Below are 13214 nucleotides of genomic sequence, written 5' to 3' on the forward strand. Positions count from 1 at the left end.
TAATAGGTTAAAAAATATTTCTTTATATCTAATTTTTACCAATCCAATTTAACAAAAAATTTCACAACCTAAGAATTGAGAATAAATTTGTTTATATCGAAGCTCGCAATAACGTTTTACCATTTAAAAATAGTTAATTGTAGTTTTTTTTTAAGTTTTGGCTGATAATCAAAAGCTGAAAACTTGCTTATCTCCGTTTGCGCGACTCCTCGGAAGGTGTTTATTCGGTTTGAGAACAGAAGCTACAAAATTTTGTTTAAATCCCAAAATCTTAATCACGTTGGAAAATCATCACTTTGTAGCGATTTTTTTTAATTTTAAGAACTGTTCTTAGTTGTTGGTTGTTTACAAAAATATAAAATTCTGGCTAATTCTTATGGAAATAAAGTCTGAATTTAAATTAAGTCGAAATCCATTATTATTAGGTGGCGTCCGTTAGCAGAACGAAAGTGCTGATCTGTTTTTAAAACGAACGTTTTAAAAACAAACATTTGCACGGAAATAATTCGTTGAAAAAATTACATGACCTAATTGTAAACTTCTACGAAGAAGGCCACAATCTAGGCAGATTTCGAACCATAATAAATATAATGACAATAACAATATATTTCGAAATCTAAGATTTCAAACCATGATAATAATAATATTAAATACACTGACAATAACAAGATGTTTCGAAATCTAAGATTTCGAACCATAATAAGGGCTTTTGGTTATAATTTGTTCTACTGAAGGCAATTCAAGACTAGGTTAAGGTAACAAATTAAGCTATATAATCTGTATTTTTGATCACGAGGATAAATATTTACAAAAAATATTGACACCACTGAAATTAATTTGAGCGCGGCAAATTATTTACAAAAAAATTTAACGAAACGGTAAATAGCCTATAAATTATTTTATAATATAATGTTTACATGTTAATATTGATTTACCTTTAGTTTAAGCTTTAGATTGAAATTTATTTGTTATGAATAAATAGTCTACCGCGTCAAATTATTTTTAAATCTTAAAATTTATCTATTTTCGTAAACGGAGTCTATCTGTAAAAAGTCGGAAAAATGAATTCACCCAAAAGAAGTAGTAGAAGATCTTCAGTAAGTGTTTAACTATTTTTGTTTTCTTACGTTACATTATCTAATAACTACTTGATATTAATTTTTATTATTTTATACAAAGATTTTAAAGAAATCCCCGAGCAAAAAGGTTGGAAATGAAGATGATTCTGAAACAAACGTAAATCTTTTTAAAATTGTTTTTTAAATTTTACTTTAATAAGTTTATCTTAAGGCTTTTTGAATAAAAACAATGTAAAACAAATTTGCAACTGATTTATATGGGCCTACTTAATTTAATTAATTAATTTTAGACTACTGTTAAAATTAAATCTCAAAAGTCAAGACGAAGAAGTAGAGTTAGCTTTGCCAATACCTGCCAAATAAAGTAAACTGTTTATTCACAACATTTAAATTTAAAAATTCGATACTTACCTATTACATTAAATATTTTAAATCTTTAAACTTTTTAAATGTGTTTATTTGCAACATTTTTTTTCTTTAAATTTTGGTCAATGTTTTTTGTTTACTTTTAGAGAAATATCTAAGATTGCTGACATAGCTGAAAGATGGCAGGAGGCAACTGCAGATATTGGTAGATAGACGTAGTTTACTTACATTAATTTTTAGGACTGTTGACCTGTTTAAATTTAAAAATTAAAATCTAAATTAATTTAGATACAAGAAATATTAATGACATTGCAAAACTTGGTAACATTGACAAGGAAAACCAGATTCAAGGTCTTGATGCTTTGCTGTCTGCTCCAATAACTAAACAGGTAAATCAAAAAATCAAGATTTTTAAATATTTGACTACCATGTAGTTATTTAATCTTGCAAAATTACTAATTTATTTTTTTGAATTCAATTAAAAATTAATTTTTAATTTGGAATAATTTGCAGAGAGCAACCAAAAATTCAACTGCAACGTCAGATTACCAAAGATCCAACTTTAAAGCTGCAGAGACAATTAAGCAAACTGCTAAAATTACAAAATTAAATGCTCTTCCTACACAAGAAAATCCACCTCTAAAGTTGGCACACTTTTTCCCACCCTTGTTGGATTCATCTGGTGACGAGATGTCCCCACTACATGGTCCTCAAAACAGCACAGCATATACAAATATAAACAACAAGGAAAATGAACCCGCCCTGGAAAGCTCGAATATGAATTTCACGATGGCAGCAAAGTCTCAAGATATTGTGCAAGAGGTTAATGCTACATCTGCTCCAACTAACAATGATGTTCAATACACTGACCAGTCAATGGACATAACCAAGATTGTAAGACAAGACTTAAACGAAACTAGAACTAGTAATGTGTTTAAAGATGGTTTGCAAGGATCTCCATTATTTTCTACATCTGTTTTAAATAGCCCTAACTTTCTTTCTTCAACAACCATGGAGCAGCCAAAGTCAGACATATTCTTTAGCTCGAATTTTAAAGCCCCTTTAGAAGAAAAACTTACAAGTATTGATGACACGCCTATTAAATCAGCAAAATGTATAAAACAAAATCTTGGCAACGACCAACAAAATTCTGAAGATGATACAATGGAAAGCAACGGTGACACTCCAGTCAAAACCCCAAATTTTTTACTTAAAAAAGCAACCTCAAAATCTCTATTTGATTCTGCTTCTCCATTAAATCAAACCAATGATCTTACATTAAAAAATATTTCAATTCAAGACTCACTTTCTTTAACTTATACTGACGAAAACCCAGCGACCCCTGATTTCCTAAAACAGCAAAGTATAAATAAAAAAAACAAGAATGTGTTGAGTAATGAGAACTTGACCATATCATTTAATGAAACAACTAATGTACCAGATTTTAATGAATCAAGAAAGTTATTTGTTCATGGATTGGAAAGTGATTTGATAAACAGTCAGGGCTCTCATCAGGATACAGACATGACAATGCAAACTGAAATGGAATTTTTAATGCAAAATAAACCATTGATCTTAAAAGACCAGCAGCCCAAGCACCAAGTAAGCCATACTAAAAAAGACCAGCAGCCACCAGGCCTGTTAAACCAAGCTGAAATGGAATTTACAATGCAAAATAAACCACTGATCTTAAAAGACCAGCAGCCCAAGGACCAATTAAACCAAGCTGAAATGGAATTTACAATGCAAAATAAACCATTGATCTTAAAAGACCCGGAGCTTAAAAACCAGTTAAACCAAACTGAAATGGAATTCACAATGCAAAATAAACCATTGATTTTAAAAGACCAGGAGCCCAAAAACCAGTTAAACCAAACTGAAATAGAATTTACAATACAAAATAAACTATTGATCTTAAAAGACCAAACGCCCAAGGACCAGTTAAACCAAACTGAAATGGAATTTACAATGCAAAATAAACTATTGATCTTAAAAGACCAAACGCCCAAGGACCAGTTAAACCAAACTGAAATGGAATTTACAATGCAAAATAAACCATTGATCTTAGAAGACCAGGAGCCCAAGGACCAACTAAATCAAGCTGAAATGGAATTTACAATGCAAAATAAACCACTGATCTTAAAAGACCAGGAGCCAAAGGACAAGTTAAACCAAACTGAAATGGAATTTACAATGCAAAATAAACCATTGATCTTAAAAGACCAGGAGCCCAAAAATCAGTTAAACCAAACTGAAATGGAATTTACAATGCAAAATAAACCATTAATCTTAAAAGACCAAACGCCGAAGGACCAGTTAAACCAAACTGAAATGGAATTTACAATGCAAAATAAACCACTGATCTTAAAAGACCAGCAGCCAAAGGACAAGTTAAACCAAACTGAAATGGAATTTACAATGCAAAATAAACCACTGATCTTAAAAGACCAGCAGCCAAAGGACCAGTTAAACCAAACTGAAATGGAATTTACAATGCAAAATAAATCATTGATCTTAGAAGACCAGGAGCCCAAGGATCAGTTAAACCAAACTGAAATGGAATTTACAATGCGAAATAAACCATTGATCTTAAAAGACCAGCAGCCAAAGGACAAGTTAAACCAAACTGAAATGGAATTTACAATGCAAAATAAACCACTGATCTTAAAAGACCAACAGCCAAAGGACCAGTTAAACCAAACTGAAATGGAATTTACAATGCAAAATAAACCACTCATCTTAAAAGACCAGCAGCCAAAGGACAAGTTAAACCAAACTGAAATGGAATTTACAATGCAAAATAAACCATTGATCTTAAAAGATCAGGAGCCCAAGAACCAGTTAAACCAAACTGAAATGGAATTTACAATGCAAAATAAACCATTGATCTTAGAAGACCAGGAGCCCAAGGATCAGTTAAACCAAACTGAAATGGAATTTACAATGCGAAATAAACCATTGATCTTAAAAGACCAGCAGCCAAAGGACAAGTTAAACCAAACTGAAATGGAATTTACAATGCAAAATAAACCATTAATCTTAAAAGGTCAAACGCCAAAGGACCAGTTAAACCAAACTGAAATGGAATTTACAATGCAAAATAAACCATTGATCTTAAAAGACCAGCAGCCCAAAGATCAGTTAAGCACAAGTAAAAAAGATCAGCAGTCTAAGAATCAGTTAAACCAAACAGAAATGGAAATCACAATGCAAAACAAATCAATGCCAACCGATGATCAAAATGATTTAAAACTAAAGCACCAGGTTGTTCACGAAGAAAGTAGTTTATCTGTTCACGAATCAGTTGTTGAATCTTGTAACTCATCAAAACCAAACTTGAAAATTGATGATAATGATTCTGAAGAAACAAATGTGTTTGTATTTTCTCAGTTTGCAAAAGCAAGAAGCTCGGTTGGAATTTACAAAGAGAAATTTACACAGTCTCTGTACTCTAATTCAGACCCCAGTAGCACAGAGGACAGCACCAAAAATCTTACTTCAGAAGATGTAGGTTTGATATTAAAAGAAACTGAAAACAATGAAGGCGGTATCGAATTTGAGTCTAAAGTTAGGGAGGAAAGAGTTAATTTTGGTGAAATTAGTTGCTCTAAAAACAATGAAGATGAAAGCATTAGTTTCAATGTTACGGCAGATGATACTTCTGTGAACTTAAGTCTTCAATCTACAATAAATGTTAACGTTTCATCTGACCTACAAGAAATATCAATGGCTGAAAATATAAGAGGCGAAACATTGAAGTTTAAAACACAAGTTACCCCAAACAAAACAGTAGAAAATGAAAATAAAATTAGACAGTTAAATGAGACTTATTGTGTCGAAAATTCTCTGGTAGTCCAACCAATTATAAAAGAAGAATCTCATGAAAAAACCATAGTAGAAGAAACCATTCAATTAAAACGACCATTTAGTGATGTGGATTCTGCTTCCACTAACAATATCAAAATAAGAAAACAAGAAATTGAATCCAAGCTAGAAACAGAGGAAATTTTATCACAATCTTTTATAAATCCATTTAAGTAAGTTAGTTGTTTTACTTACAATTTTCTGCAACTAATCAAAAAGATTGTTTTAGTTTTTAATGTTTTTTATAGCCTAATTTTATATTTTTTAGTGATACAAGTTTGATGGAGATAGAAAATGAACCATTTATCAAACAGGGCCCAGTATCCATTAGGGATTTTTTAAGAGACTATACTGACATAAAAGTGGGTTCATATCAACCAGTAAGTAAAATATATATATATTATGTTCAAGGCATTGTCTTTAAAACAATAATTAATCAAGCTTTGCCCTTACTTAAACAGCCATATCAATTTGAGATATTTTTAATTAAAAAAAAATAAAATATATTTTTAATTAAAAAAAAAAAAAAATAAATAAAAGAAAAAAAAAGTTATATCTGTGGATATTAATAGGTTGAGAATCATGAAAAAAGTAACACTACTCAACCAACACCTGAAGTTAGCAAACCAAACAGTTTGATGGAACTGATTGGAACAATATTTTATAAAAGCAAACCACAAATTATCACAGATCAATTTCTGAACAATTTGCAGCTTAAACTAAAATGGTAAAATAAACATTTTCAGATAAGAATGACTAATTAAATGATTGTTATACTAAACTTTATACTTCAATGTATTATTTTCTGTGATTTTTTTTAACTAAAAATTTTTAAACAGTTTAGATGATGGTATGAAATTGTTGGAGGAGGGTTTAGGAAAGAAGAATTCTGATCTGATGAAAAAAGTCATGTATGGAGGAGATGCAGAGAAGAAAGCGGCAAAAATGAAGATCGGGGAGCTGGCTGCAAAATGCAAACGATTTGGACAGGTATACTAAAAAAGTTTTCTTCAAGTTAATCATTAAAAATCTAAGCATGTAGGAAATCCTTTTTCACTTTTTTTTAATGGTCTGGTTTTTACTTAAAATAATACCTGTTATTTTATTTATATGCTGATTGGTTTTTAATTTAGGTGAGATGGGAACACTCCCAGAACAAACTCAAGAAAGGATTAGTTAAAGTTCGACAAATGACCTTGGAAGACCTTGGACCTCTTGTCAATAAACTTCAGTTTTACGGCAATATTTCGGACATTATCTCACAAACACTCACAGAACTAAAAACTGGTTTGTAATCAATAAAGCAAACATTTCTTTATTTTAATATACCATCTGACCTATAACTTTTACTAAATATTGTCATTTAGAATCAAATGAAATTGATAAAGAGATAACAAAAATAGGGGAGCCCCCTACTAAGGAACAAGTCGATGAATACTTGAGAATGAAGAGGGAATGCGAAAATATGGAAGAAGGTGAGTCTAAAAATTTACTAATTATACATTGCTAAAAATTTGTGATTATTGATTTTAAAAACCTGAGTTTATGGATGTTACTTATACTTACATAAAAAACTAGCCGCCATATATAGTAATAACCTTGACTTGAATCCTTAGAGTTAAAAGAAAGAAGAAAAAAACAAGAATTATATCAATTTTATCTTGCTCAAAAGAAAGAGCTGGAGTTATTGGCTGACAAGAAGTTAGAACTTGATACTAAGGAAAAGGAAATTAAAGCAAAGAACCAAAACATACAAAGGTTTTTAAGTAAAATTTTTAGTAACATATCGTGCATTATGTTTGTCTGATTGTTATGTAACTTTACAGGTTTTTGGTTTGGAAAGCGTTGAAAAATGCTCCCGACAAAAAGGTTTATGGATTTTTGCGCAATTTTATTCTTTTGACAATATGGTATTCTAATACTGAAGAAAAAACTGCAAACTATAAATTGGAATATAAAGTCCCAGGTAGAAAACAGTGACCAAACAGAACTTGTGATTTTTGTAATGTTTTTTTTACAAAAATCTCAAATTTACAAAATTTATTTTGGTATTTTTAGATGGTGAAAGTAAAAGGGATAACAATCGAATTATATTTCTTCAAACTTTGATTAAAAACAACATAACAATTGAAGATCTACATGAGAATGCGCCTACAAGAAATTACCTTAAAAAGGTAAAATATTCAGCACTTATTTAATATTCCTCTAAAACTATTAGGGTCTATCAGTATGGCAACCATCTTATACATCTTTAAGTGTTAAAATTTAAATATAACTTCTTTTTGACTGATGATTTTATTGTAAAAATTATATTTATTTGTTAATATTGGTGTGTATATATATTTTGGGTTTTTTATATTAAACTATTATATTTTCAGGCCTTAAATATAGTGTCATGCCAAGTGGCAAAGGCCAGATTTTTATACAAGGAATTATGTACTCTTATGTTTAAAGCTTGTGATTACAACATAGAATTTAATCAAGATCATCTTGTTGTACATTTCTATAAGGGAAGGCCTGTTCTTTGCAGGTTTAAATTTATATTTTTAAATAAACAACTATAAAAATGGTTGGTGGCATAGTGTAGTAGTGGGCACATTTGGGATTAATACACTGAATATTATATTTTTTATGTTTAGTTTCAAGGTCAGGTTTAACTACTGCAACAAACAAAGGAATGACAGTTTCATCACTAAATTTGAACCATTATCCTATGATGTTATTGAGAATGAGTTCGGAAAATATGAGTAAGTAGTTCTATTTTTTCATTAAGTTTTATACAAATTGAATTGTATACACTTTGACAATTGAACGTTTAATTTTTATAGGAAGAAAGAGATTTTGGATATACTAGACAAGGTTGATCGTGAGAATAAATACAAAATTTTAACCCGATTGATTAATTCCATTCTTATTGTACTTGAACGAGATGAAGCTAATATGATTGCATCTGGATATAACAAGAACAAATCACTATGGGATTTTGACTAACTCTAATATCAACTTACACTTTTTTATTGTTGTACACCATTCATATTTCTAAAAGATGTAAATAATATATTTTTTTTGATGTTATTCAGTGTAGATTGTTTATTAAATATGACTTTTATATTGTATGTGTTGATTATTTTTGTTCTGAAATCTTTGACTTGTTTTGACGGAATTTCTTCGAAATAAAGCATTTAATTTTACTAAAGTGGTTAAAACTATGTAAAAATACCATGCTAAATTGGATAAAAAAGAATTTAGAAAAAGGGCATTGGAACATTCCTTTAAAGGTTTGGCAAATTAATACACAGAGTTAACAAAACCAGATAAGTTGCCTACTTTTGTATTTAAACAAAGCCAAGATGAAGGTGAAAGTATATTTAACCTCTTGGTGATACCAATAACTCAGTAATATTTATATTTCGTGACCTCACTAGATGTTATAGACCCCAAAATCTTATTTGGGGAAACCTTGCACATAATCACGTGCCTGTGACGTCACGGGGCAGCTGATTTGTTTTGTATACTATTACGAAGATAGTAACTGTATAAGCTTTGTCTGATACCTTTTGTACCTTAAAAAGAATATAAGGTTTTATTATTAAATTTGAAATTATAGTACATGACTTTATTTTACAGAACCCGGCTAATTAACGGTCATTTTAAATATAAATTTTACTAAATTTGACGAAAAGACAAACGCGTTTTAATATGGATTTTTTCAAGAAGAAACCTACAATTGACGGTATTTTTTTTAATTTTTAATGTTAAAACAGATTAAAACAAGTGTTAAATGTAGTAACCTTTATCTGTTTTTTGTCTGGGTGTGTTATACAAACTGACAACAGCCTGATACAGTTTGGCTTTAAGGTTATACTAGTTCAATAACTCCTGCCAGTTGTTACTCTAAATTTTTTTTTTTTTGGATATTCAATAAACTTTATTTTATAGAAACTTTATTTCAATTGCGAATGACATCAAAACATTTAGACAAGTTAGCCATTAAAGCTGAAAAAGAACAAAAAAAGGAATTAAACAAAGTTAAAAAGGTAAACCAATGGTTTAAATTTTAAGGAATTCATGTTTTAACCTTATGTTAGACTAACTTCAATTTTAAACAAGATCTTTTTATTTTATTTAGGCCATAGAAGAAGGGCCAAGTCGATATGAATTTGCTCAACTATTTGCTGAAAATGCAATAAGGTATTTTTTTTTATTCTCAACATGATTAAATATTGTTTAACTTAATATGAAATAAGTCAAATATACCTAACTGAAGATATATTGAGTATATAAAATATTCTTGGCAGGAAAAAGAATGAATCATTAAATTATATGCGTTTGTCTTCTCGTCTTGATGGGGTCTCATCACGATTAAAAACTGCTCAACAAATGAAAGGGGTCAGTATTTGTGTTGTTGTTGCAATGAAAATATAAGTTCATATATATCTAAGCTTTAAATTTTTAATCTTTTTTGAACTCTGTTAGTTGTATATTTATGTATAAAATATTTTAGTGTATGTGTAAATTTCTGTAACTGGTACCGTATGTAACTATTATTACTGTTTTAGTTAACTAAAGATATGGGACATGTCACTGTAGCGTTAGGTGGAGCAATGAAAGATATGAATTTAGAGCAAATTGCAAAAGTTATGGACAAATTTGAATCACAATTTGAAAACCTAGATGTACATGCTTCGGTAAGAACAATAATATTTTTTTTATTTCAATGTGTTTATTTACACAAAGGCTAAAATTATCAATTTCTTAAATTGCTCTTAGGTCATGGAGAAGTCTATGGGTTCAGCTACTGCCGCAAGTACACCTGCTGACCAAGTGTCGGCTTTAATTCAACAAGTTGCAGATGAGAACGGTTTAGAAGTTGCAGGACAATTAGACAATGTTCAAATTGGCGCAGGAAATTTGACTGCTGAAACAGCCGGTACCTCCCAAGAAAACGATTTGGAACGAAGGTAAATATGCACTTTTTGCGTAATAATTAATATTAGTTTAAATAAAAAAATTTGGTATATCTGAGTTTATATTTAAAAAAAGAAATTGCTGTTAAACATGTTGAGTTTTGTGTATAACATTTTTTGTAAATTAAAGGTATTGTGTTTTTCCTATCCCTGTGATGCATATTAAAACCCATTGTGCTTTCCTATTTTAATTTCCGGTTCTTTGATAAACTAATTGTATTCTTATTATATATTTTTTTATTTTAGATTACGAGAAATGAGAAGTGCTGCCCAAAACTAACTTTCAAATATTAAACTAAAAGGTTCTTTAAAGATGGCACTTAAATGTTGTAGAAACATTATATTCAACAATACAACAAAGTAGTTAAAACAATTGCAGACAGCAAAAAAACACAACTATCAATATTCAAAATTTGTGCAAAAAATATTAATTTTGTGAATGCTTTTCTTACAATATAAAATGTTAAATATTTTTTATTCAGTTGCCTTAAATTGGTTTTAATTATCCAATCATATAAACACTGTATTTTAATGTGTTATATTTGTGTTTAAAGCTTTCCAAAAAAAGAATTTTAGTTTTTTTATGACTTTAAAATAACTTGGCTTATAATTCAAAGTGTATTCTTTCTACGTGCAGAGACATTTAAAATTTTTGTTTGCACAACCTTTATTAAATATATTTTATGCATTATTTTAATAAATGTACAATTCCTTATGTCTCAAGTAATTTAGTTAATTAAAAGAGTCGTATAAAAATATTCCAAAAAAGATTTTAATTTTGCAGTGATAGTCAAACCAATTTTAATATTTCTACCTTTCTCCAGTAATTACAATATCTAATTTTTAGGTTGTTTATGTAATGTAGTAACTATATAAAATAGTTAGTCTTTTTTTACTTTTCTTTTTGAAAATGTATTTTCTATGTTAAACTATAATGCTTGGATTTTTAATAAAACTATATTTCTTCATGTTTTTGTTAATTATAAATAAAGAACTGTTGTTTACAATAAACTTAGGTACATTAATAAGTTTATTAAATAGCCATAAATGTTTTTAAATGTTAATTAAAATTACTTAGAACGGTTGAAAAATACCTTTGAAATAAAACAGTATGTAATATTGTATATAAAAAATTAAAACGATTCATATTTTAACAGGCTTTCTTTACAAAGAGGATTTATGTTTAAAAATTATTTATTTTAAATTAAAACCCAAAATTCTTAAATCTAAGTTTCAGAACCAATTTTAAAAAATGTTAAAGTTTAGGCACAATGAGGACAAACTTTAATACACCATCAAAATTATTGTCAGAAAAACCTTGTACGCATGGTTAAGCTTTAATTCTAATTTTACAATGTAAACAAAACGTTAATAAACTGGGGTTAAAAAGGGGGTGTTGTTCTTAAAATTATTTGCTCTTAACAAAATCTAGAGACGCTACATCAATAAACTTTAGTTGGTAATTGAGATTGTAACAAAATGATGCTTTGGGTAGTTTTGTAAACTTATTTGCGTTGTCGAAACTAAAACGTAAAACCGTAGAAAACATTTTTGCATTGGTAAATTTTTATGTGTTAGCCTTAAAATTTTAGGCGTATTAAATTACATAATTGTTCTTGTCTCTTAAGTCTAACTAGTTTTGGTTATAAATATACAAAAGTTTGTCAAACTATAAAGAAAGGAACGAAAGCATAATGATGATTAATGACTGCAGCTTGAAAACGTTTGACTTCAAAAAAGGTGTAATTAACCATGTAATAGAATCTCCTTTTTGTATGACTTATACTAAAGCTGGTTGTATACCCAATCTTACTAATGAAACAATGGCATATCTACCTAAAGAACTGTTTTCTAATTTCTTTCAAGTGTCTCTACCATCAGTTGTTCCATTTAAAGACACTTTTGAAGAATCAGGGGTTAGCGCTTTGGAATTTTTTGCTCTACCAAAAGATAAATTAACGTGCTTAACTGTTCAAGATCCTATCGAGCACTCTAAAAAGGGTTATAACAAAAATAAATCAACCTCGGTATGGGGTTGTGGTGGAAGAGTTGATGTAACTCCACAGCTTTGCATGGAATTTGTGAGGGCAATGAAGCCTGATTTGTTTCAAGTTTTGGCGGATGGCGATGTTAGTGCTGGCGACTCACAAAAAAGAATCACGAAATCTATAAATCGTTCTGTGGAATTTTTGGATGAGTGTTTAACTTTAGGTGCCAAAAATCAGTCTTTTGAGCATTCCAAAATGTTGTGCGTACTAGAAGGTGGATGTGACGTTAGCCAGCGCCTCTTATGCATAAAACTTATGCATGAAAAAATAAAAGAACATGATGTTAATATATGGGGCTATGTGATTGATGCATTGCCTCTTGATAGAAATTTAAATCCTTTGACAAAATCTATTATTAAGTCAACAATTTCTGAGGTGACGAAAAATAAACCGATATTTGTTCATGGATTTGGTCATCCTCTGACAATATTGCAGCTAGTTAAATGCGGAGTAGATGCTTTTGATTCTTCATATGTAACTACTTTGTCTAACAATCATTTGGCAAGTATTTACAACATTCCTAAACCAAAAGATCTAAGAAATACAGATTCAAAAGACGCAGCTTTTGATTTTGAAGATTTTGATAAGTTTAATGAAACTATTGATCTCTCTGATAAGAAATTTGCAAGGGCTTTTATTCCACTAAAAGAAGACTGTGAATGCTATACATGTAAAAATCACACACAAGCATATATTCACCATCTAACTGTGGTCAACGAAATGCTAGGCCCCGTTCTTTTAACTTTGCATAATTTGTTTTGGTATTTAAGATTCTTTGATGCATTGCGAACTACTCTAAGAAAAGAACAAGATTTGAAAAGTTTTACTCAACAACTATTTGCTTTAAACCTAAAAAAATAAACTGTTAAGTAAAAGATTTAAATTGTTTT

At 29.4% G+C, this 13214-nt stretch overlaps 3 protein-coding genes across 3 annotated transcripts; all 3 read left to right on the forward strand.

Moving 5' to 3' along the window:
* Nucleotides 1-1061: 1061 nt before the first annotated feature.
* On the forward strand, nt 1062-8463 carry LOC145755388 (uncharacterized). Its single transcript, XM_082571613.1, has 17 exons — nt 1062-1097; nt 1180-1236; nt 1370-1443; nt 1592-1650; nt 1734-1834; nt 1959-5482; nt 5578-5689; nt 5882-6036; nt 6149-6299; nt 6443-6596; nt 6677-6784; nt 6926-7067; nt 7136-7275; nt 7368-7483; nt 7688-7839; nt 7949-8056; nt 8138-8463. Exons 1-17 carry the CDS (start codon nt 1062-1064, stop codon nt 8298-8300), a joined length of 5352 nt encoding a protein of 1783 aa, XP_082427739.1. The 3' UTR covers nt 8301-8463.
* A 439-nt stretch (nt 8464-8902) lies between these two features.
* Nucleotides 8903-11098, forward strand: LOC145755050 (charged multivesicular body protein 1a-like). The gene is made up of 7 exons (XM_082571250.1): nt 8903-9042; nt 9249-9346; nt 9439-9500; nt 9608-9698; nt 9869-9997; nt 10080-10270; nt 10523-11098. Exons 1-7 carry the CDS (start codon nt 9009-9011, stop codon nt 10554-10556), a joined length of 639 nt encoding a protein of 212 aa, XP_082427376.1. The 5' UTR covers nt 8903-9008; the 3' UTR covers nt 10557-11098.
* Nucleotides 11099-11677: 579 nt separating this feature from the next.
* On the forward strand, nt 11678-13200 carry LOC145755187 (queuine tRNA-ribosyltransferase accessory subunit 2-like). The gene has a single exon (XM_082571415.1). It carries the CDS (start codon nt 11971-11973, stop codon nt 13183-13185), a length of 1215 nt encoding a protein of 404 aa, XP_082427541.1. The 5' UTR covers nt 11678-11970; the 3' UTR covers nt 13186-13200.
* Nucleotides 13201-13214: the final 14 nt, after the last annotated feature.

The sequence above is a fragment of the Corella eumyota genome, chromosome 6 (genome assembly GCF_963082875.1).
Source record: "Corella eumyota chromosome 6, kaCorEumy4.1, whole genome shotgun sequence".
Taxonomy (NCBI): Eukaryota; Metazoa; Chordata; class Ascidiacea; order Phlebobranchia; family Corellidae; genus Corella; species Corella eumyota.